At 38.9% G+C, this 25,815-nt stretch overlaps 1 protein-coding gene across 2 annotated transcripts in view; it reads left to right on the forward strand.

The window, feature by feature from the left end:
* The window catches only part of INTS4 (integrator complex subunit 4), a 124,378-nt gene that overhangs the window by 33,130 nt on the left and 65,433 nt on the right, over positions 1 to 25,815 (forward strand). For both annotated transcript variants that reach the window (XM_007079053.2, XM_042957511.1), the window contains exons 5-8: positions 17,733 to 17,918; positions 18,769 to 18,819; positions 22,249 to 22,337; positions 23,299 to 23,419. In XM_007079053.2, the coding sequence (XP_007079115.2) occupies positions 17,733 to 17,918; positions 18,769 to 18,819; positions 22,249 to 22,337; positions 23,299 to 23,419 (447 nt within the window). The remainder of the gene's footprint in view (positions 1 to 17,732; positions 17,919 to 18,768; positions 18,820 to 22,248; positions 22,338 to 23,298; positions 23,420 to 25,815) is intronic.

Raw genomic sequence — 25,815 nt, forward strand, 5'->3', positions numbered from 1 at the left:
ATGTTTATTTATTTATTTGAGAGAGAGAGAGAGAAGAGAGGGCGGAGAGAGAGAGAGAGAGAGAAACCTAACCAGGCTCTGCACTTTCTGCATAGAGCCAGACATAGGGCTCAAACCCATGAACCATGAGATCGTGACCTGAGCCAAAACTAAGAGTTGGATATTAACTGACTGAGCCACCAGGCACCCCCTTTTTGTTTCCTTTTAAAAAGATTATTAGTGAGACTTCATATTTGTTTTTCATTTTTGTTTCCTCTCTTGTGAATGAACTTTTCGTTTTCTTTGCTAGCTTCTCATGTGGGGTTTTTGTATGTTTCTTCACCATTTCTAGAGGCTCATAATGGAGTAAAAATTTCAACCATTTGAATGTGGTAGATCTGTCAAACTCAAGTAAATAAAGCTACCTACGATGCATAGCTACAGTTACCATTTATATTGTCTAATGCCATTTTGTCTGTGATTTTGTCATACATTGTGCCTTGATATAAGATTCACATATGATAACATTCACCTTTTTTATAGAAGTAATATAAAGTATTTTCTCCAACCACAGTGGAATGAAATTAGAAATCAGTAACAAAGAAATTTGGAGAACTCCTGAATATATGGAAATTAAACAGCATACTCCTATATCACCAATGGGTCAAAGAATAAATCAAAAGGGAAATTAGAAGAAACTTTGAGATGAATGAAAATACAACATATCACAACTTATGGGATGCAGCGAAAGCCATCTTAGAAATTTATATCTCTAAGTGCCTATAGTAAGAAAGTTGAGAGATCTCAAGTCAGTAACCTATCCTTCTACCTTAAGACACTAGAAAAAGAAGAGTGCACTAAATACAAAGCATGCAGATGGAGGGAAATGCGAAAGGTTAGAGTGGAAATTAATGAAATAGTGAATAGAAAAACAATAGAAAAAAGTCAACAAAACCAAAAGCTTGTAGCTTGTTCTTTGAAAATATCAACAAAAATCGACAAATCTTTAGTTGTATTGATCAGGAAAGAAAGAGAGAAGATTCAGGGCGCCTACGGTGGCTCAGTCAGTTAAACATCCGACTCTTGATTTCAGCTCATGTCATGATCTCATGGTCGTGAGTTTGAGCCCTGCATCGGGTTCTGCGCTCGTAGCGTGGAGCTTGCTTGGGATTCTCTCTCCCTCTCTCTGCCCCTCTCTCACTTGTGCTGTCTTTCTCTTTCTTTCAAAATAAATAAATTTTATTTTATTTTTTATTTTATTTTTTTGATGGGAGTCTTTTTTAATATTTATTTAAATTATTTATTTATTTAATTATTTAATTTATTTTTTTAGTTTATATCCAAGTTAGCATATAGTACAACAATGATTTCAGGAGTAGATTCCTTAATGCCCCTTACCCATTTAGCCCATCACCCCCCACACAACCCCTTCAGTAACCCTCTGTTTTCCATATTTAAGAGTCTCTTATGTTTTGCCCCCTCCCTGGTTTTATATTATTTTTGCTCCCCTTCCCTTATGTTCATCTGTTTTGTCTCTTAAAGTCCTCATATGAGTGAAGTCACATGATATTTTTCTTTCCCTGACTAATTTCGCTTAGCATAATACCCTCTAGTTCCATCCACATAGTTGCAAATGGCAAAATTTCATTCTTTTTGATTGCCGAGTAATACTCCATTGTGTGTATATCCCACATCTTCTTGATCTGTTCTTCCATCGGTGGACATTTGGGCTCTTTCCATATTTCGGCTATTGTTGATAGTGCTGCTATAAACATGGGGGTGCATGTGCCCCTTTGAAACAGCATACCTGTATCCCCTGGATAAATACCTAGTAGTGCAATTGCTGGGTCGTAGGGTAGTTCTATTTTTAATTTTTTGAGGAACCTCCATACTGTTTTCCAGAATGGCTGCACCAGTTTGCATTCCCACCAGCAGTGCTAAAGAGATCCTCTTTCTCTGCATCCTTGCCAACATCTGAATGTTAGCCATTCTGACAGGTGTAAGGTGCTATCTCATTTTGGTTTGGTTTGTATTTCCTAAATGATGAGTGATGTTGAGCATTTTTTCATGTGACGGTTGGCCACAGTGCGAGTGGGGGAGGGGTAGAGAGAGGGAGGTAGAATCTGAAGTAGGCTTCCAGGCTTTGAGCTCTCAGCACAGAACCCGACTTGGGGCTCCAACCCCTGAACTGTGAGATCATGACTTGAGCCAAAGTTGGGACACTCAACCAACTGAGCCACCTGGGCGCCCCTTAAGATTTTCTTTTTAAGTAATCTCCACATCTAGTGTGGGGCTTGAACTCACAACCCCAGAGATCAAGAGTTGCATGCTTCTCCGACTGAGCCACTCAAGTGCCCCCCCAAATGGGCAAAGCATCTTAATTGGCATTTCTCCAAAGAAGATATACAAATGGCTAATAAACACAAAATGATGTTCAGCATCTTCAGTCATTAGGGAAATACAATTCAAAATCGCATGAGATGCTGTTTCACACCTTTTGGATGGCTGTACTTAAAAGAGGCTTCACCATACCAAGTTTTGGTGATGGTGTGGAGTGATTGGAGCTCTCCTCCATTTCTGGTGGAAATATAAAATGCCTCAGCTGCTTTGGAAAACAGTTCAGCAGTTCCTCAAAAAATTAAAGATAGACTTACTATATGACCCAGCAATCCTACTTGTAGGTATCTACCAAGAGAACTGAAGCATATTTACACAAAAATTGGTACATGAATGTTTATAGCATCAATATTCATAATAGTCAAAAGGTGAAAACAACCCAAATGACCATCTCAGCAACTGATGAATGGATAAAGAAAATACAATGGAATATATATATATATATATATATATATATATATTTTTTTTTTTTTTTTACCATAAAAGGAATGGAATACTGATACATGCTACACCTGGATGAATCTTGAAACCATGCCAAGTGAGAGAGCTAGTTACAAAACACATATATATATGATTCCGTTTATATGAAATTTCCATAATGGGTAAATCTAACAGACAATTAGTAGGTACTTAGGGATGGGAGAGATGGAGGGATATGTGGTTGGTAGCAAAAGGGCATCTTTGAAATAATGAAAATGTTGGAAAATTAACTCTGATAATGATTGTACGTACAAATAGATCTGTAGATAGATATATGTATCTGTCTATAGATATAGATATCAAAACCTGTTGAATTGTATACAGTAACTGGATGAATTGCATGGTGTGTGACTTATATTTTAATAAAAAGTACTATTAAAAAGAATTCACTCCTTGGGGTGCCTGGGTGGCTCAGTTGGTTGAATGTCTGACTTCGGCTCAGGTCATGATGTCACAGTTCATGAGTTCCAGCCCCGCCTTGGGCTCTGTGCTGTTGGTGTGGAGCCTGCTTGGGATTCTTGCTCTCTCCTCTCTCTCTGCCCCTCCACCATTTGTGCTTTCTCTCTCTCTCAAAATAAATAAATTTTTAAAAACCTAAAAAAATAACAATTCACCCTTTGAATTTGAATTGTGGTGGATTTATCAACATTTGTATTGTTTTCACTCTGTTGGCTATTGTGAATAATGCTGCTGTGAATATTGTTTGAAGTTTTGGTTGGAAGTATGTTTTCAGTTTTCTTGGGTATATCCTAGAAATGAAATTGCAGGGCCGTGTAAACTTACATTTAACTTTTCTGTTAAAAAACATTTTTGGGGCACCTGGGTGGCTCAGTCAGATGAGTGTTTGGCTCTTGATTTTGGCTCAGGTCATGATTGCAGGGTCATAGGATCAAGCCCTGTGTCGGTCTTCATGCTGAGCATAGAGCCTGCTTAAGATTCTCTCTCTCCCTCCCTCTCTCTCTCTCTCTCCCTCCCTCCCTCCCTCTCCCTCCCTCCCTCCCTCCCTACCTCTCCCTCTCCCTCTCCCTCTCCCTCTCCCTCTCCCTCTCCCTCTCCCTCTCCCTCTCCCTCTCTCGCTCTCTCGCTCTCTCGCTCTCTCGCTCTCTCGCTCTCTCGCTCTCTCCCTCTCCTTCTCTCCCTCTCTCGCTCTCTCGCTCTCTCCCTCTCTCCCTCTCTCCCTCTCCCTCTCTCCCTCTCCCCCTCTCCCCCTTCTCTCCCCCTTCTCTCCCCCTTCTCTCCCTCCCTCCCTCCCTCCCTCTCCCCCCCCCACTCTCCACTCACATACTGTCTCTCACTCTCTATAAATAAAAAAAATAAAACGTCAACCTTAAAAATAAGATAGCCAGTTATTAAAACAAAAGAAAAAAATTTTAAGGGCATCTGGCTGTCTCAGTCGGTAGAGCATGCTACTCTTTTTTTTTTTTTTTTTAAAGTTTATTTATTTTGAGAGAACCAGTGGGCAAGGGTAGAGGGGTGGGGGGGGTGGGGGTGGGAAACAGAGGATCCAAAGAGGGCTCTGGCTGACAGCAGAGAGCCCAATGCGGGACTTGAATCCACCAACAATGAGATCATGACCTGAGCTAAATTCGGATGCTCAACCAACTGAGTCACCCAGGAGCCCTGAATTTTTTTTGTTTCAATAAATCGAGTAAATTTTTAAAAATATTAAAAATACCCATAACATAAAATTTACCATTGTGACCATTTTACAGTGTGCAGTTCAGTGGCATTGAGTATATTCTTAATGTTGTGCCGCCATCACCATCATCCTTCACCCATCTCTTCCCTTTGCAAAACTGAAACTTCCCAGTCTCCCCTCCCCGCTAGTCCCTAGCAACCACCATTCTGTTTTTCATCTTTGTGAATTTGATTATTCTAGTTACTTTTTCATATAAGTGGAATTATGCAATATCTGTTCTTTTGTGTCTGACTTATTTTCTTTGCATAAAATTCACTCTTGGTCAGTTCAGGCAGCTATAACAAAAATGCTATAAAATGGATGGGCTTCAACAACAAACATTAATTTCTCATGTTTCAGGAGGCTGGAAAATCCAAGATCAGGGTGCCAGCAGATTTGGTGCCTGTTGAGAGCCTCCTTCTTGGTTCATAGGAGGTCACAAGGGAGCTCTCTGGAGTCTTTTTAAGGGCATTAATCTCATTAATGTCATTTCCACCCTCATGACCCAATCACCTCCTAAAGCTCCTAACCTCCTAATGCCATTACATCAGGGATTAGGTTTCAACGTACAAATTTTGGAGGAACACAAACATATTGTCTGTAGCATGTCCTCAGAATTCATCCGTGTTGTAACATGTCACAATTCTGTTCCTTTGTGAGGAACATACATATATTCCATTATATGCATATGTCACATTTTGTTTATTCTTTCATCTATTGAAGGTTGCCTCTACCTTTTGGCTATTGTGAATAAAGCTGCTATGTATATGGGTGTACAGATGCCTCTTTGAGTCTTTCCTTTCAATTCTTATGGTATTGTGGACTGAATTGTGTTTCCCCAAATGTACATGTTGAATTCTTAACCTTCAATGTGATTTTATTTGGAGATAGAGGCCTTTAGGGGGGTAGTTAAGATGGGTGAGGCTGTAAGGGTGGGACTAATGTTCATATAAGAAAAGGAAGAGAAACCAGGATTCTCTCTCTCTCTATGAATATAGGAAAGACCATGTGAAGACACAGCAAAGAAGATGGTTATCTGCAAGCCAGAAAGAATGCCCTTATTGAGAACCTAATTGGCTGGCACCTTTATCTTAGATTTTTAGCCTCCAGAACTGCAAGAAGTTAACTTTCTGTTGTTTAAGACCCCCAGCCTGTGGTATTTTATTTTGGCAGCTCATGTAGATTATGACAGTTATATACCCAGAAGGAGACTTCTGGATCATATTGTAATTCTATTTTTAGTTTTTTGAGTAATTGCCATACTGTCTTTCATGGTGGGTTTACTGTTTTACATTATCACCAGCAGTGCACAGGGTTCCAGTTTCTCCACCTCCATTTCTCCTTCCTTCCTTCATTCCTTTTGCAATAGCCATCCCAGTGGGTATGAAGTGGCATCTCATTGTGGTTTTGATTTGCTTTTCTGTAATGGTTAGTGATTAGTTATGGTAAGCATCCTTTCATGTGCTTATTGACCATCTGTATATCTTCCTTGGAGAAATGAAATTTCAGCCTTTAAGGAACTCATGAGCCAGTAGTCAGGGTTATAAAAGATATACTAGAAATAATGTGGAGTTTCCTCAAAAAAATTAAAAATAGAAATACCATGCGATCCGATAATTTCAATATTGGGTATTTACCCAAAGAAAACAAAAACACTGATTTGAAAAGATATATGCTACCTTGTGTTTATTGTAGTTTACAATAACCAAGATATGAAAACAACCTAAGTATCCATTGATAGGTGAATGGATAAAGGAAATATGGTGTATATATACAGTGGAATATTACTCAGCCATAGAAATGTTGGGATCTTGCCATTTGCAATAACATAGGTGGATCTAGAGGGTGATATGCTAAGTGAAATAAGTCAGCTGAGAAAGAAATATACAGTATGATTTCACTCATTTGTGGAATCATAAAAAACAAACGAACAAACAAGTAAAGCAGAAATGGACCCATAAATATAGAGAACAAAGTGGTGGTTGTTGGAGGGTAGGGGCTGGAGGGATGAGAAAAATGGCTGAAGTGGAGCAGAAGGTACAGGCTTCTAGTTAGGGCACAAATAAGTCATGGGGATGAAAGGTACAACATAGGGAATATACTCAGTGTTATTGTAACAGCACTGTATGATGACAGATGGTATACATGTGAGCATAGCATAATGTAGGGAGTTGTTCAATCACTATGTTGTACACCTGAAACTAATAACATTGTGTGTCAACCATACTTCAATTAAAAAAGAAAAAGAGGGGCACCTGGGTGGCTCAGTCGGTTAAGCATCTGACTTTGGCTCAGGTCTTGATCTCGTGGTCTGTGAGTTCGAGCCCTGCATTGGCCTCTGTGTTGACAGCTCAGAACCTGGAGCCTGTTTTAGATTCTGTGTCTCCCTCTCTCTCTCTGACCCTCCCCCCGTTCATGCTCTCTCTCTGTCTCAAAAATAAATAAACGTTAACAAATTAAAAAAAAAAATAAGAAAAAGAATGGGGGCCTCTGGGTGGCTCAGTCGATTAAACGTCCAATTCTTGATTTTGGCTCAAGTTATGATCTCACTGTTTGTGAGATCCAGTCCTACATGAGGCTCTATGCTACCAATACAGAGCCTGCTTGGGATTCTGTCTCTCCTTCTTTCTGCCCCTCCCCTTCTCATGCTTTCTCTATCTCTCTCTCAAAAATAATAAATAAACATTTTAAAAAAAAAAAAGAATTTAAAGGGATCTTGAGACCAAAAACCATTTAGGAACCTGGTTCAGGAAAAAATAACATGTAGATACAAAGTAGTAGTGATAAAGTCAATGTGGGTAGATGCAGGGTCTTGTAGGTCTTGTTGAGAAGCCATTAAAGTGTTTTGGCTAGACACTAGGGAGAGAGGTGACCTCAGATTTGCATTTCATAAAGAAGTTTCTTGTGTTATGGAGAACTCATTGAAGAGGCCAGTATTGCCTAGGAGATACCAGTCAAGATGTATTGTATCCCAATTCACAGGTTATAGTAATTTGATTTAAAGTGATAGAAAGATGGAAAAATATGTATAGGTTTGAGAAATATTTAGATTAAGGAGATTTAGTGATTGAGGATGGGTTGAAGGTGAAGGAATTATTCAAGATGATTCCTAGGTTTCTGGTTTTTGTGTCAGATTAGATGCTGGTGCCTCTCAGTGAGAACAGAGAATTCCGGGAAAGCATTGCATTGGGACCAAATCCAAACACCCCAACAACTTTAAACTTAATCTCCAAATGATAAAAATAATGCAAAGGATTTCCATATATCCTTCTCCATGATTCACCAATAGTTAACATTTTCCCACATTTACTTTGTCACTGTTGTTTTGTATCTACATGTTATCTTTTTCCTGAACCATTTAACAGTAAATTGCAGTTATAAAGCCTATTTCCACTAAAGTAATATTTAAATACTTAAGTGTATTTCTTAAGAAAGCTATAATTTTTATAAATGCAGTGCAGCTCTGAAAATCAGGAGATTGAACTTTGATACAGTACTAATACTAATAGCAACCTTTATTCAAATTCTACCTATTGTCCCAATATTATCCTTTATATAAATTTCTCTTTTCTGGTCCAGGATGCCATAGTGCATTTAGTTTTCATGCCTCTTGTCTTCTTTAATTTGGAAAGGTCCCTTAGCCAATCTTTGTCTTTCATGAGCTTGACATTTTTGAAGAATATAGGCCATTTATTTTAGAATGTGTTGCAGTGTGTATTTGTCTGATAATTCCTCTGTTTAGATTCAGGTTATGCATTTTGGCAGGGATACCACATAAATAATAATTTTCCTTCTCAGTTTATCATATTATGAGGCACAGATGAAGTTTGACTCGTTGATGTTGTTAACTTTGGTACTTGATTAAGGTAGTGACTTCCAGGTTTTTTGTTGTAGAGATTTTTTCTGTGATTAATAAGTGATTTGTGGGGTGCCTGGGTGGCTCAGTCGGTTGGGCGTCCGACTTCGGCTCAGGTCATGATCTCGCGGTCTGTGAGTTCGAGGCCCGTGCCGGGCTCTGTGCTGACAGCTCAGAGCCTGGAGCCTGTTTCGGATTCTGTGTCTCCCTCTCTCTCTGACCCTCCCCCATTCATGCTCTGTCTCTCCCTGTTTCAAAAATAAATAAATGTTTAAAAAAAAAAGTGATTTGTGGGAGATACTTTGAGATTATGTAAATATCCTCTTCCCCATCATATTTTTACTCAATATTTTAGTGACTCTTAATAAATATTGCTGACCTGGTTGTTCTTTGGTCATTGCAAAATCATGATTTTCTAACTCTTACTTCTTCTGTGTTTATTAGTTGACATTCTACTGTAAATAAAGCATTCCCTCCCTTCTTTCCTACTCTCTCTCTATTTTATTGAATATATTATAATCTATTCCTATCATTATTATTTTTTGAAGTTCAAATTGTTCCTTTATATGTCTTTCAAATATAAGGTATGAATCTGCCATATTTTTTGTTTCACAGTAGGAAGAAAGTCATGCCTTTAGGTACTCTTAACTCTTCAATGTTCATTTCATTTTATCCTGTCAATAACCCTTTGAGGTACATTGTATAGCTAATCTTCATTTGAGAGATGAAAAATTTGGCTGACAGATTTGGCTAGGAAATTAATATTCTTTTTATGTGTAGCATCTATACAACTGAAATTGGAGATCTTCTGCTTTCCTTCCTATCTGTGAAGATTTTTTCCAACTGGACAAATGTATCTTGTCATTTTTTCATATAAAGCTTTCTTAGAACCTGGTTTTAATTTTTCTTTGTCTCCATCTCACCTTTTGTTCCAGTCTCTGTTTCTATGGCAAAAGTACATTAAATTCTTAAGGCAGCATATAGAACCATACAGCCTTTTAACATTTAAAATATTATTTAAACCACTATTTGTGGTTTGTTAGAAGGTATCTGTTAAAATCATTTGCATATGGGGCACCTGGCTGCCTCAGTTGGTGGAGTGTGTGATTCTATCTTGGGGTTGCAGGTTCAGGCCCCATGTTGAGTGTAGAGATAACTTAAAAATAAAATCTTTAAAAAAATCACTTGAATACAAAGTACACTGAATTTTTGTCCGTGCTTAAACACAATCCATATTGAAACTGAATGAATCAGTAAGTTATTTTTGTCTTAAGAAACTTCATTCTTAGATTTTTTTGATACACTTAACCATTGATGTTTTCCCCCTATAGCAATAGTTTTAAACTGGTTTAGTCTGGTTTTGACACGGATTGCTCTTATTATTGGGGAAGTGGTTTGCTTACTCATTCCATTAATATAAAAATGATGTCACTATAGTGTCCTGGGTATAACACCAAAATAGCATCATCTGCAGAGCAGACATACTAGGCAGCTATTAGTGATGATGGCATGATGCAAGAAGTGACCTGTATGAGAAGGACATCACAGAACTGTAATTGCTGCCCTGAGGGTGTGATTTAGACTTCCGCTCTCTTTCGGCCTAACATTCAGTGTGCAGTAATAGGCTGGTTATACAGCAATGTTGCCTGGTTACCTTAAGAGAAGCTGGAAGATTTCAGTTTGTTGTTTGAAAATTGAATGAAGTGTTTGTAACAGTGGAAACAATCTTCAGCGGCTGGTGGTTCAGTCAACAGTTTAGTTATGAGAAGTGATGTTTTCATACTAAAATAGTTTGTTAAAAAATATCCTGTTTTAAGTGACAGCCATTGTCATCTGTAAGTTTCTCTTAACTTCTCAGTTTCACTGTCTTATTTTGATTGACGGTTTTGAGCTTTTACTATATATAAGGCATTTTGAGGGCTTCAGGGTATGTTTCACATTTCTGCAACCTAAATAACTTGGAGGCAAGAATTAACTCTGAGCCAGTGTTGGAGTGAACCATTTTTATAATGAGAAGTTCTGTATCTGAGAGCCCCACCGTCAGCATAGTGGCTTTTTCATCAGGTTTCCTTTGTTTTCTTCTCCAAGTAAGCCTGCCTGCCCACCCACCCCACGTTCACATAGGACATAGCTTCTCACCAAGTCCGGGTTCCCACTTAATTCAGGAATCTTCTCCAGGAGCATTCTGATGTGAGCCATTAATAGGTGCTCACTACCTTTCATGACAGACTGCCCTGTTGTTAAACAGCCATCACTAGAAAGTTCGTGTTTGTGTGTTCCAGGTCAGCAGACCTATTTCATCCAGGTGCCCACTCTTACCTCTGACCCTTCACCATTTTCTCTGCTGTCACTTGCACTTCTTTTCCCTACCTCTTCTCTTCTTAAGTAGGTTTGTTTGTTTATTTGTTTTTAAGTACATTCTAAGTGCTGGGCACTATAGTAGGCTCTTGTACTTATTGAATGTCTATTATATCCCAGCACTATTAGCTAATTTTACATACAGTAATTCCTAAATGAGTTCATTTAGTGTACTCACCACAAAATTTCATGGTAGGGGATATTATTCCTATTTTTACAAAGTAAGGATTTCTAAAGACTTGTGGGGTTTAGTGAAGATCCCAAAGATACTAACTGGCGGGGCCAGCAATCAAATAGGTCTGTCTGATTCCCGTCCATGCTCCTTCAGCTTTGCTATTTTGCCTCTCAGACAAGATGTGAAACAATTTATGGAATCCACTTTGTCTGCAAAGCTTCCTATGCTTCCTGGAGGCATTTTCTGAACCTGTTTGGGGTGTGGTTCAGCTATTGCTGCCTCTTTCTTTGAATGGTCTTAAAATACACTTTCCTTATGGATAATGTAATTTCTTCCCTCTTTCCTTCCTTCCGTCTGTCTTTCTGATTTTATTTTATTTAAAAAAAAAATTTTTTTAATGTTTATTTTTGAGAGCGAGCACGCTTGGGGGTGGGGCCGAGAGAGAAGGAGACATGGAATCTGAAGCAGGCTTCAGGCTCTGAGCTGTCAGCACAGGGTCCAACATGGGGCTCGAACCCACAAACTGTGAGATCATGACCTGAGTCGAAGTTGGATGCTTAACTGACTGAGCCACCCAGTGCCCCTGATTTTCTTTATTTTTAAGTAATCTCTATACCCAGGATGGGGCTTGAACTTACAACCCTGAGATCAAGACTTGAAGGCTCTACCAACTGAGCCAGCCAGGCACTCTTGTTTTTCTAATGTTTATGAAACAGTGTGATTTTATTTTTTCTTGTGTGTGGACAGTTCAATTATTTTTTTAATTTTTTAAAAATGTTTATTTATTATCGAGAGACAGAGACAGAGGATGAGCATGGGAGGGGCAGAGAGAGGAGGAGACACAGAATCTGAAGCAGGCTCCAGGCTCTGAGGTGTCAGCACAGAGCCCAACACGGGGCTCAAACTCACAAACCGCGAGATCATCATGACCTGAGCCGAAGTCGGACGCCCAACCGACTGAACCACCCAGGCGCCCTGACAGTTCAGTTATTTTTAAAGTCTCAAAATTGTGGATAAGTTGCAAGTATAATAATAGGGAACTTTATTTTCCTGTGAACCATTTTAGAATAAGTTGCCCATTTGTTATGCTTGAATACTTTAGTGTGTGTTTTCCACAAGCAAAGATATTTTTCGACAAAACCTCAATATGACCATCAAAATCAGGACATTAACATCAGCATATGCTACCATTTATCCTCATAGTTAATTCACATTTCACTGTTTGTTTCATTCCTGTCCCTTATTGGAAAAGGATCCAGTTCAGAATCACATGTTATGTTTTTAGTCACCATACCTCGTTAGTCTCCAATCTGGTATAATTCCTCAGTCTTTACTTGATTTTATGATGTTGACATTTTTGAAAATTGGGATAGGTCTTTCATAGAACCTTCCGGAATTAGGGTTTATCTGATATTTCCTCATAATTAGATTCAAGTTTTCCACCTTTGCTAAGAATATCACAGATGTGGGGCGCCTGGTTGGCTCGGTAGGTTGAGCATCCGACTTTTGATTTTGGCTCAGGTCATGATCCCAGGGTTATGGGTTTGAGCCCCGCATCAAGAGTCTGCTTGAGTTTCTCTCTCTCTCCCCCCAACTTGTGCCCTCTCTCTGTCTCTCTCTCAAATAAAAAATAAATTAAAAAGGAAAAAAAGAATATCACAGACAAGGGGCACCTGGGTGGCTTAGTTAAGTGTCTGACTCTTGATTTCCACTCACGTCATGATCTCATGGTTGTGAGATCAAGCTCTGCACTGGGTATGGAGCCTGCTTAAGATATTCTCTCTCCCCCCACTTCTCCCCTACTCACATTTTTTTTCTTTCTCAAAAAAAAATATATACATACGTATGTATATATACGTATATATCAGACGTGTGTACATTTGATGTATATACATCACATATATATATATATATACACACACACATCTGAGATATATATACATATATATGTACACATATATATGTACACACACACACACACATATATGTGTATACACACACACACACACACACACACATATATATATATATATCAGAGGAGCGCCTGAATGGCTCAGTCGGTTGAGCATCCAACTGCAGCTCAGGTCGTGATCTCACAGTTCATGGGTTCGAGCCCTACGTCGGGCTCTGTGTTGACAGCTTAGAACCTGGAGCCTGCTTTGGATCTGTGTCTTTCTCTCTCTCTGCCCCTCCCCGACTTGCACTCTGTCCTTCTCTCTCTCAGAAATAACTAAATATTAAAACAAATAATCACAGACAAGATACTCTTCTTACTGCATCCTGTTAGGTGCTACACCATTTTGATTTATCCCAGTACTAATGATGTTTACTTTGATCACTTGGTTAAGATAGTGTCTGTCACACTGCTTCACTATAAAGTTACTCTCTCATTTTGAAATGAATAAGTGTTTTTGTGGGGTGGCACTTTAGACATTGTAAATATTCTGTCATCAAACTTTCAGTTTGTGTATATCAGTTATGGACTCCGATTACTTGTTTGCTCAGTGGGTGGTAGTCTGTTACTATAATTATTTGTTGTGATGTTCAGATTTCCTGATTCGGCCAAGTGGGAGCCCTTTTAAGCTGGCTTCTGTGTTCTTTTGACTTCTCTTGTTCTTTGAATACTTTTTTTCTTTCTGGCGCAACAAAATAATCCAGGCTCATTTTGTACTTTCCCTACTCTAGCCCTGGAATCAGCTATAATATATTTACTTATTGGATACATCTTCCTGTTTCTTCAGTTTTGTGTGTGTGGGTATTATTACACGAAGTGTTTGGTTATTGATTTAGGATCAGTATGTTTATCATGCAGTAATTGGAAATCTGAGCAATTCTTCATGCTGGAGACTAGTGGTACTTGGGAGTAATATATGTAAGGAAAACAGGTATTGTGGAGCTTTGTAAATATTTAAGGTACAGATGCTCAACTCTGAACATAGCACAGTTTTGAAAATCATGAAGTAATTTATGCAGCAGAAAGGTGGGAAAAGAGCTCTGGATTGAGTGGATGTCAGGAGTGTTTAGCTCTTCTAAATTATCAGGTTTTTTTAGACATATCACTTAATCCTTATAGTCCTGTAAAATAGGGGAGTGGCAGATTAAGGCAGGAGAAGAGAAATGGGTGTTTACTGAGGGTACTTCTAGAGACTGTTGTGATTTCAAACCAGTGATTTTATAGATAGAAAAACCTGGAAAATTTGAACTTGAAGGGACTATCTAAAGATACTTGTTTTGTATTAACATTTGTATATTATGCAAATAGCTTATTTCAGTAGCATTATACTAGATATAGCCATCATGTCTTTAAAAATACTGCTGAGAAAACATCCATATGGCTAACAGACACATGAAAAAAATGCTCAGCATCACTCATCATCAGCGAAATACAAATCAAAACCACAATGAGATACCACCTCACACCTGTCAGAATGGCTGACATGAATAGCTCAGACAACAACAGATGTTGGCGAGGATGCAGAGAAAGACAATTTCTTTTGCACTGCTGGTGGGAATGCAACCTGGTGCAGCTATTCGGGAAAACAATATGGAGGTTCCTCAAAAAATTAAAAATAGAGCTACCCTATGACCCAGCAACTGCACTACTAGGTATTTATCCAAAGGATACAGGTGTGCTGTTTCGAAGGAGCACACACACCCCAATGTTTATAGCAGCGCTATCAACAATAGCCAAAGTATGGAAAGAGCCCAAATGTCCATTGACAGATGAATGGATGAAGATGTGGTGTATATGTACATATAATGAAGTATTACTTGGCAATCAAAAAGAATGAAATCTTGCCATTTGCAACTATGTGGATGGAACTAGAGGGTATTATGCTAAGAGAAATTAAAGGAAGACAAATATATGACTTCACTCATGTGGAATTTAAGATACAAAACAGATGAACATAAAGGAAGGGAAGCAAAAATAATATAAAAACGGGGACAAAACTTAAGACTCAAAAGAGAACAAGCAGGGTTGCTGGAGGGGCTGTGGGTAGGGGGATGGGCTAAATGATCAAGGGGCATTAAGGAGGATATTTTTGGGGATAAGCACTGGGTGTTATATGTGGGGGATGAATCACTGGATTCTACTCCTGAAATCATTATTGCGCTGTATGCTAACATGGATGTAAGTTAAAAAAAATAAGTAAATTTAAAAAAACTGGTGAGAAGAGCTAACATGAAAAAGATTGGCAGTACTTAAATGTTGACAAGGATGTGGCACAACTGGAACACCAAGTGTCACTGGTGGAAGTGTAAATTAGTTAAATTAGTACAACTGCTTCGGAAAACTATTTGGCAGTTTGTTATTAACTGAATGTATACATGGCTTGTGACCGAGCAACTCCATTCTTATATATCCAACAGAAGCCCCATTCAAGCTACCACAGTCATGGTAGCATTATTTAGAATAGCTAAAAACTGGAAATAACCCAAATGTCTATCAATATGGGAGAGGAAAAGTGGGTTGTGGTGTACTGACAAATGGAATACTATATGGTAATGAAAATGAAGGAACCATTGCTATATGCCATACTATGGATGAATCTTACAAACATAATATTAAGCAAGAGAGGCCAGACACTGGTTGATTTTACAAAGTATAAAAATGGGCAAAATAGGGCGCCTGGGTGGCTCATTTGGTTGAATGACCAACTCTTGATTTTGGCTTGGTTCATGATCCCAGGTTTGTGGGATCAAGTCCCTATGTCAGGCTGAGTATGGAGCCTGCTTAAGATTCTCTCTCTCTCTTTTTCTCTCTCTCTCTCTTTCTCTCTTTTTCTCTTTTTCTTTCTCTCACTCTCTCCCCCTTCCCTTCTCCCCCTTCCCTTCTCCCCCTTCCCTTCTCCCCCTTCCCTTCTCCCTCATCCTCCTGTCTGCACCTCTCCTCCGCTTGCACTCTCTCTAAAATTTTAATATGGGAATTCAAGCTGGTGCAGCCACTCTGGAAAACAGTATGGAGGTTCCTCAAAAAACTAAAAATAGAACTAACCTACGACCCAGCAATTGCACTACTAGGCATTTATCCAAGGGATACAGGTGTGCTGTTTTGAAGGGACACAAGCACCCCCATGTTTATAGCAGCTCTATCAACAATAGCCAAGTATGGAAAGAGCCCAAATGTCCATTGATGGATGAATGGATAAAGAAGATGTGGTGTGTGTGTGTGTGTATATATATATATATATACACACACACACACACACACAATGGAGTATTACTCCGCAACCAAAAAGAATGAAATCTTGCCATTTGCAACTACATGGATGGATCTGGAAGGTATTATGCCAAGTGAAATTAGTCAGAGAAAGACAAAAATCATATGACTTCCCTCATATGAGGACTTTAAGAGACAAAACAGATGAACATAAGGGAAGGGAAACAAAAATAATATAAAAACAGGGAGGGGGACAAAACAGAAGAGACTCATAAATATGGAGAACAAACTGAGGGTTACTGGAGGGGTTGTGGGATGGGGGATGGGCTAAATGGGTAAGGGGAACTAAGGAATCTACTCCTGAAATCATTGTTGCACTATATGCTAAATAATTTGGATGTAAATTTAAAAAAATTAAAAATAAAATTAAAAAAACTGAAAAAAAAATTATAATAAAAAAACATTGGCCAAATAAATCTAGGTGTTAGAAGTCAAGATATTGGCTAATTTTTATGGTGGTGGAGTAGTTTATTGGGGGGGGGGGACCAAGAGGGGTTTCCTGTTCTGTTTCTTTATCTGGGTGCTTTTTTTTTTTTAATTAAAAAAAATTTAACATTTATTTTTGAGAGAGCAAGACACAGCATGAGTAGGGGAGGGGCAGAGGGGGTGGGGACACAGAATCTGAAGCAGGCTCCAGGCTCTGAGCTGTCAGCACAGAGTCTGACATGGGGCTCGAACTCACGGACTGTGAGATCATGATCTGAGCCGAAGTTGGCCACCCAGGCGCCTTTATCTGGGTGCTTTTTATATGTGTGTATTCATTTGTTTAAAATTCATTGAGCTGTACACTTAACCTTTTTGCATTTTTCTGTATGGATATTAAAAACTTTAAAAACTTATACATTTCTGTTTTGTTTTTAGATTTGATAGCAAATAAAATGCAGTTTAGGAGCTTTATTTATTTATTTAAAAGTTTATGAATTTATTTGAGAGAGACAGAAACAGCACAAACGGGGATGGGACAGAGAGAGAGAGGGAGAGAGAATCCCAAGTAGGCTCCGTGCTGCCAGTGCAGAGCCTGAGGTTGGGCTTGAACTCATGAAACTGTGAGATCATGACCTGAGCCAAAAACCAAGAGACACTTAACCAGCTGAGCCACCCAGATGCCCTTGGGGGCCATTTTTAAAGTACCTTCTCAGGGCCCCTGGGTAGTTCAGTTGCTTAAGTGTCTGACTTCGGCTCAGGTCATGATCTCATGGGTCATGGTTTTGAGCCCCGCACCGGGTTCTGTGCTGACAGCTTAGAGCCTGGAGCCTGCTTCAGATTCTGTGTCTCCCTCTTTTACTGCCCCTCTCCTGTTCATTCTCTGTCTCTCGAAAATAAACGTTAAACAATTTTTTTTAAAAAGTAAATAAAGTACCTTCTCTTTATAAGGCAAAGTGCTAGCTCTTGGGAATACAGAGAATCTTATTTTCTAAGGACTCATCTTTATGATTATACATACTCAAGTAACATGATACTAGAGAGACTGGTGAGAATGTTGTGTTTGAGTCATTCCTAAAGCTGATATAATACTTTTGTTTCTGGTTTTTTATTTATTTTAAGCTATCTTAATCCTGTCCTTTTGTTCTCTCTTTTCCTTTCATAGCACCTCACAGATACCTCCCATGGTGTAAGAAATAAATGCCTGCAATTACTTGGCAATCTTGGCTCTTTGGAGAAAAGTGTCACAAAAGATGGAGAAGGCCTAGCTGTCAGAGATGTCCAGAAGATTATAGGGGATTACTTCAGTGACCAAGACCCACGAGTCAGGACAGCAGCTATAAAAGCCATGGTAAACATGATCATGGAAATCAGAGGGTGACAGTTTGATTTGTTTGTTTCATTAAAAATTTTTTAAAATGTTTTTTTTTTGAGAGAGAGAGAGAGAGAGAGGGAGGGAGGGAGGGAGGGAGGGAGGGGTGGGCAGAGAGAGAGAGAGGAAGACACAGAATCTGAAGTAGGCTCCAGACCCTGAGCTGTCAGCACAGAGACTGATGTGGGGCTCAAACTCACGGACTGTGAGATCATGACCTGAGCTGAAGTTGTATGCTTAACCGACTGAGCCACCCAGGTGCCCCTCATATGTTTGTTGTTTTTTTTTTTAAAGTTCATGGCTAATGTTGGTTTGGGTGCTTTCTGAACACCCCCCCTCCCCCTGAATATTCCTTATGCTCACTTTCAGGAATGTGTTGATGGCATCACAGAACTCAAAGGCACACATTCCTTTGTATGGCAGGTGTGCTTTTCTTTGGGCCTCTCTGGTAGCTTTCACCCATATACTGAAACATAGAGGGTACAACTTATACCTATTATAATACCAAGTCACATCCCTCCTCCAGGCCCCTGGGTGGGGGGTACATTTTAGGGGGAGGTAGTGTTAACCATTTCTTCTTTATCCTTCTTATCATTATTTAATATTTTTCTAATATCCCCTTGGGACAGTTGATGGGTTAGATTTATTAAGTCTCTTGAGTGTTTCTACCCAAAGGTCTGACCAGATTTCTTACTTGTATAGCATTAATTTTGGCTAATGGGAACTATGTTAATCTAATGTAATGGGGGAAAATATATGAGATTGTGGGGAGACTGTGGAAATACTGATCTTTTTTTCTCAAATACTTAAACTTATTTCTATTATCTAGTTGCAGCTTCATGAAAGAGGACTGAAATTACACCAAACCATTTATAATCAGGTACCTTACATGATTACTGTCTGGGAGAGGAGGAAGGATAGTGAAACTGGGAGAGTGTATACTAGTTGTCAGAATTTGAAAACATGGAGCATCAACTGGCAACATTAATTGGGATGAATGTGAAGTTGTGTCTAAAACACACATGTTAGTAAGAGGATGGAGGATATGTAATTGAGTAGCACTAATACATGTAAAAACGACTTTTAGGAGGATTTAGGTAGCTCACTGTGTATACCAGAGTACACAAAAAGAAGTGTGTGTTCAGAATAAGCAAAGAGGTAGTCTTTCTGATCTTGTGTTTGGTTGGGCCAAGCATGAAGTTGATTCGAGGCACCATTCTTGACATAGTAGAGTTTTTCTGAAGAAAGATGACTGAGACCCTGGGATCATTTGAAAAGGTATTCACAGTATTTGTAGTATTGGTAAAGAAACGCACTGTGAAGTTGTAGTATCACTAGGAGAAGCTGATTGACCAACAAAAAGGCCTTACAAAGTGATATTTCTCTTGTAGAATAGTTGAATGAATCTGGAGACCAGCAATCTAAATCCATGTCAGAGACCAGATTTTGTACAAAGAATGGTTATATCTTTCAGAAGATGGTAATTAGATAAGCCCCTATGATTGATACATAAACCAAGTTTATTCTTTTACATAATTACATAGAATGAGTTCAGAATGGTTGTTTTGGTGTGACTAGCACCTTATCTCCCTGTAGGAAAACTCTGTGGGAAGCCAAAAAATTTAAGGAAACTTAGAGAGTAAGGATTCAGAGGAAGAATAGTTAGGTGATTCAGATATTTAGTGGCCTAAGACTGTGTCAGTTAACAAGGCAAGCAATGATGAGGGCTTCAAGGGAGTGAGGATGGAATGTTGGATTATTTGAGGTGTGAATTTGAATTAGGTACCATACCAGTTTTGGTTGAGTTTGAAGGATTGACGGGACACCCATGAGGAAAGTTCCAGGTTGCAGATAGTTGTGGAAGTGTGGAGCTCAGCAGAGGTCAGAGCTGGAGGTGGGTAACTGAAGCCATCACTATCTAGGGGGCATGTGGACACCCAGAGAGAGTAAGAAGATTGAAGGAGACCAAGGATGGAAGCCACAGGTAAGGTCCAACATTTAAGAGAGAGAAGAGACGGAGGAGGAGGAAAAATACATTCCACAAAAGGCAGGAGGGAGTTCTCACAGTTGTCACAGTCACATGCTGCTGAAAGGTCAGCGAGATAGGCCTGAAATTGACCCATTGGACTTTTTAACAAGGCAGCCATTAATGAGTTTGGAAAGAGCAATTTTAGTAGAGTGTTGGGGATGGAAGCCAGATTAGGGTCAATTGAGGTAAGGCATTTCAATAGTGACTGTACTTTAGGGAACTTGGCTATAATAGGATGGCAGGATGGAGGATGGTAGAAAGGGACATGGGACTGAGGGAGGGCTTTTTGTATTTTAAAGATAGCTGCTAAATAAGTATGTTTATGTGTTGAAGGGAGCCAGTGTTTTGGGAGAAATTGGTGATGGAAGAGACACGGGGATAAATGGTAGAGTGAGTTCCTTTAAACGGAAAATCAGATTCATGAGCTGATTCATCCAACAGATATTAATGAATACCTAATGCTGGTTGTATAACACCGAGCATGTTGGATAGGATCCATGCCCTTCACATTCTCATGGATGAGACAGGCAATTAAATAAATAAACACAATAATTAAGCATGTGAATAGTGCTATGCAGTAAATAAATAGGGTGCTATAATAGAGAATCACAAATAGGACCTATACTGGAGGATGGTAAGGGAAGGCCTGTGTGAGGAAATGATGGGATCCATAGCAAAAGTAGAAGGATTAGGAATTAGGATACTTTTTCCTGAGACATTAAGAAAATGAGGTGTGGGAGAATACAGGTATAAATGAATTTATAACTGTTATGGAAGAGTTGGAGCATTTGTGCCTGAGAACCTGGGTTTTTCTCAGATAAACATGCTGCCTTATGGCTGGAAGTGGGGTAGGGGCCCAGAGCGGGAGGTTAAGATAAGCTGCCTTAGGGAATGGGAGTGGAAAGCAGGGGTGTGAAAGATTTCAGAGAGAGTAAGGTTCGAGATCATGAGCTCCCAGTCCCCTAGAGAGTGTGGTCTTTGCTAGTGCTCTGCTGCCCTTGTGAGGAATAGAAAAGGTGTTGGGTTTGTAGAGCGGCTGTAGAAGTCTTGAGAGCATTGTCAGTGGTAATGCTGACAGTGCTGTCGGGACTAAGTAAAGGCAGGTTATGGAGCAAGGAGAAGATGGTTCATGTGGAGAAAAAGGGTAGGATTAAAGCAATGGTTCTCAACCAAGATGATTTTACTCTCTAAGGGATATTTGACAGTGTCTGGAGATATTTTGGGCTTTTGTAACTGCGAGGGAGAGGGAGAGGGTGCTGTGTTACAACCGTTTAGTGGGTAGAAGCCAAGAATATTGCCAACCATGTTAACAGTGCAGAGGATAGCCTCTCACAACAAAGAATTGTATAGTCCAAAATGACAGTAGAGGCAAGGTTGGGAAATCTTGGTTAAACGGATAGGTAGGTTAAGTGAGACTGAAGAGCAAATGTGACGGATTAATTCATGGAAATGGAGGAGCTGGTGGAGTAACAGGTTATGATCAGAGGAATATAGGATCATGGAATATAGGATTTTTATTTTTATTAAAAAATTTTTTTTGAGTTTATTTATTGAGAGAGAGAACAAGTGGGGACAGGGCAGAGAAAAAGGGGGACAGAAGATCCGAAGCTGGCTTCATGCTGACAGCAGAGAGCCCAATGCAGGGCTTGAACTCACGAACTGTGAGATCATGGCTTGAGCAAAAGTCGGATGCTTAACCAACTGAGCCACCCAGGTGCCCCTGGAATATAGGATTTTTAAATTCTAGAAATGGAGTAGTTCTGGGTGTTGTTGAAGTCTAGGGTGTTGCTATGTAGGTGGGGCAGGGATATTCCATTTCAGACCAAAGTAAAACAAAAATCTGGCTTCTTTTGGCAGTTTAGCATTAAAATTATACGTTTACTTAGAGTGCTTGAGATTTCAGATTGCCAGAAATTTGTGCTTTGATTTTACAGAAAGGGAAAAAAAAAACCCAACAACCCAGATTTGGGGTTTGTGCCCATGTGAACAGCGCTGTGGGCTCCCAGCAGGCTTTGCTAAGATCGATACTATTCTAGGTGGCTTTTGTGCTGTCTTTCAATCTGTGGTTCTGCTTTCAGACGTGTGGTGGGAGTCAGAACACAGAACATAGCTGACAGAGGCCAAGAATTCTTTGTTGGGCAAAAGTACAAGAAGTTAAAACTACCCACAAGTATTTTGATTGGCATCCTTATCCAGCTACCCTGTCTTCATTTTGAAGGTAGTTTGAACATCACCTGTGAGGACACAGAACTAATAGACTTTTGGAATTCTTGTTTGCAGGCCTGTAAATTGCTGTCTGATGACTATGAACAAGTGCGCAGTGCTGCAGTCCAACTTATCTGGGTTGTCAGTCAGCTCTATCCTGAAAGGTCAGTGTGGGTGTAAGCCAGCTTTTGTTCATTGCTAAGCCATTTTTCTCTTCTCCCATCATGCAAAAAGCCCTCCTCCAGATAAGGAATGTTGGTTAGATTTTTTAGAAAGCAGTGTGGAATAGGGGGAAAGTACAGATCCTGATAATCAGGATGCTTGGTCCTTATTTTTCAGCTCTTCTGTGAATTTTCCATGTACCCTGGGAAAGAGACTTCCTCTCTGGGTCCCAGCCTGCTCATCTATAAATGGAGAGATTGGCTGTCTTTCTCAAGTGCTGTCTAAGCACCCCACCCCACTCTTTTTTTAATCTTTAAATTGTTTAGGGCCCGTTTTAGTAAATACAAATGCCAGGTAAAGACACTAGGTGAGTTTGAGAATAATGATCCCTTGTGAGGTGTTTTCCTCGTTAAAAATGTTTTCATAGTAATTAAATCATTTATTTACACAGTGATTCTTTGAGGTAGAGTGATAAATATTATTCTATTTTCTAAAAGAGATGCTTCTGTAGGAAAAAGAAGTATTTTTTTCCTCTTCATTAAACTGCCTGCTAAAATTGGAAAACCAGAATATTTTATATTGATTCTATGATTTGCTATATTGACAGCAATGCAATTATAGGAGAGAATAAACTTAAAGATAAAAATACTTTGTGGTAGCTAGTTTTTGGTATCTTTGTAAATCTTTGAACCTTTGGTGGGTTAAACACTTTTATTCCAGACACTGAAAATTTACACTGTAACTAAAAGTGTTGTTTCATACTCTCAGAGTGATTTCTTTACTTTGAAATGTATTCTATCATTCTAGGATTTGAATTACTCAGTTGTCATCGTGTGTGTGTGTGTGTGTGTATGCGTGCGTGCGCGCGCGTCGGTTTTCAATGGTTATTCTCAGTTTATTGAACTTGCGGCTTTAGGCTCCTGTTTTGTTATTTGTGTGTGTTTTTTTTTTCTTTTAATTTAGCATTGTCCCAATACCTTCTTCTAATGAAGAGATTCGCTTAGTTGATGATGCATTTGGAAAAATTTGCCACATGGTCAGTGACGGCTCTTGGGTGGTTCGAGTTCAAGCTGCAAAGCTATTGGTAAGTTACACTTTCTTTAATGAACATGTTTATTGTTACACTTGTATAAATACTTTGAGAAACTACAGATAGGGATAGATATAACCCACTTATAGAAAACCTAGTATTTCTAAAAATAAAAATAAATGGCTTACTTTCCAGTGGAGAAGTAGTCTTTTAGAACTAGGAAGAATTTTAAAGATAATCTTATTTAATATTGTTACCATATGAGACAGCCAAGGCCTAGAGAAAAAGGAAAATAATAAAAATAGTTGCTTTACTAAGCACCTGTTATGACCCAGAGAGTTTGCTCTGACACCACTTACATTATCTCATTCACTCTTCACAGTAACCTAGAAAGGTAATTACTATTATTCCCATTTTCAGGTGAGAAAACAGAAGCTCTGAGAAGTTAATTATCCAATTTTCAGATACAGAGTTGTAGAGTGGGCTTCAAATACTAATCTCCTGACTTTTAGGCTGGTACTTTCCTACTGTTTTGCCTTTGGTAATTCATGGTACATTTGTTAAAAAAAAAAAAAAAAAAATTAACTTTTCAGAGATAGAACTGTCTTACAGAAGAAAGAATGTTGGTGTATTATTACTCAGCCCTGTTTTATAACTATGTTATCTAGGACATGCCACTTGATCTTAGTTTCCTCATCTGTTAAGTGGGTCATAATATTCTCTCATGTTTACCTCACATGGTTGTCATGATGCTCAAATGTGATACTATATATGAAAATACAAATTACAAAGTACTATACTAAACATGGGGTATTGGGGGTGGTTGTAATATGTAAATACATATATAAGTATTTGTAAAAATTTATATAAATGTCACAGCAAGAAAATCTGAGATTCTTTTTGGACACTTCCCTTTTGAGGCCCCCATCTCTGCCAGTCTTGGTAAGATTGTTGGCTGAATACTTTGGACACAGATTCAATGATAGCCCTACTCCTAAGACCAGTATTTATGGGGTAACTGCTGAAACTTGTGTGAAGCATTTTCATGGAATAATAAGGAATTTGGATGGTTTCAGTACTAGATCATATTGCTTGTCCATGATAAAGTACAGAGTTAAGCCAGTTATTGATTTTATGTATTTTTATTGATTTGATTTATTTTATTTTAGAGAGAGCACAAGCGGGAGAGAGGGGTAGGGGAGAGAGAGATAATCTTAAGCAGATTCCATGCTGAGCACGGATCCCAACGTGGAGCTCGATCCCACCACCATGAGATCGTGACCTGAGCCAAAATCCAGAATTGGACACTCAACCGAGTGAGCCACCCAGGCTCCCTTGATTTTATTTTTGAATTCACATTTTAAAGCTGTGTTTTGGTTTTCAAATATTTTAAAATTTGAAACAGTCCAATCATTCACCAAATTCTGTCATTCAACATTTCCTGAGCATCTACAGTGTGCAGTGTGTGTATGTGTGAGGGAGATGTTGCAGGGGAATGATTCAATAATACATCTTGATTTGAGTAGGCAGTTAGAAGAGTAATCCTTAAAGCAGGGTAATTCAGATTTTTCAGTTTTGTACCCTGTAAGATATGAATTTTATTACGTAAAACTATATGAATAATGAATTACCATGGTGAATTGAAAGAGTTTCCACTTAGATGATTCTAACTTGAGTCAAATGCTTTATGTTTTAATTTCAGTGATTTCAGATCCAAACAGCTCCAAATTATATAAGTAATTATGTTTGTACTTCAAAAGCAATTAACAATCTAATTTTACTGATAATAATCATTGTTACTATTTATAGAGTTCTTAGCCTACTAAGCTAGGCACTTTTAGTCCTGTACACATACACATGCACATGTACCCACTTTTTTATATGAACAAGTACATATGTACGTATATATACATACATATCCTAATAAACATAGTTATTGCAGATAATTTTTAATTCTTTTAAACTCTTTGAGGGGTACCTGGGTGGCTCAGTCAATTAAGTGTCTGACCTCGACTCAGATCATGAGTCCCACGTGGGTTCTGTGCTGACAGCTCAGACCTTGGAGTCTGCTTAGGATTCTGTGCTTCCCTCTCTCTCTCTGCACCTTCATCTGCCTGCGCTCTCTGTCTCTCCCTTTCTCTAAAATAAACATTAAAAACAATGTTTTTAAACTCTTTGAGGTAGATATTCTGTTAATCATTATGTAAATAATAAAATAAGGTTTGGAAAAGTGATGTATCATATCAAAGGCCACGTAGATAGTAAATGACACTTCATGATCTAAAACTCATGTGGAATCTCTTCCTAGTGATAGTCCAGTTACACATTGAGAGCTGTGGTTGTACAGTTAATGCCCTGCTGATTTACCAGTTCCTCTGTGTCGGCAAAGAGGTGTACTCCCCCACTCCAACTCTTCAATAGACAAAATTGTCATCTAAACTGCATATAGT

This window comes from Panthera tigris, chromosome D1 (assembly GCF_018350195.1).
Source record: "Panthera tigris isolate Pti1 chromosome D1, P.tigris_Pti1_mat1.1, whole genome shotgun sequence".
Classification (NCBI taxonomy): Eukaryota; Metazoa; Chordata; class Mammalia; order Carnivora; family Felidae; genus Panthera; species Panthera tigris.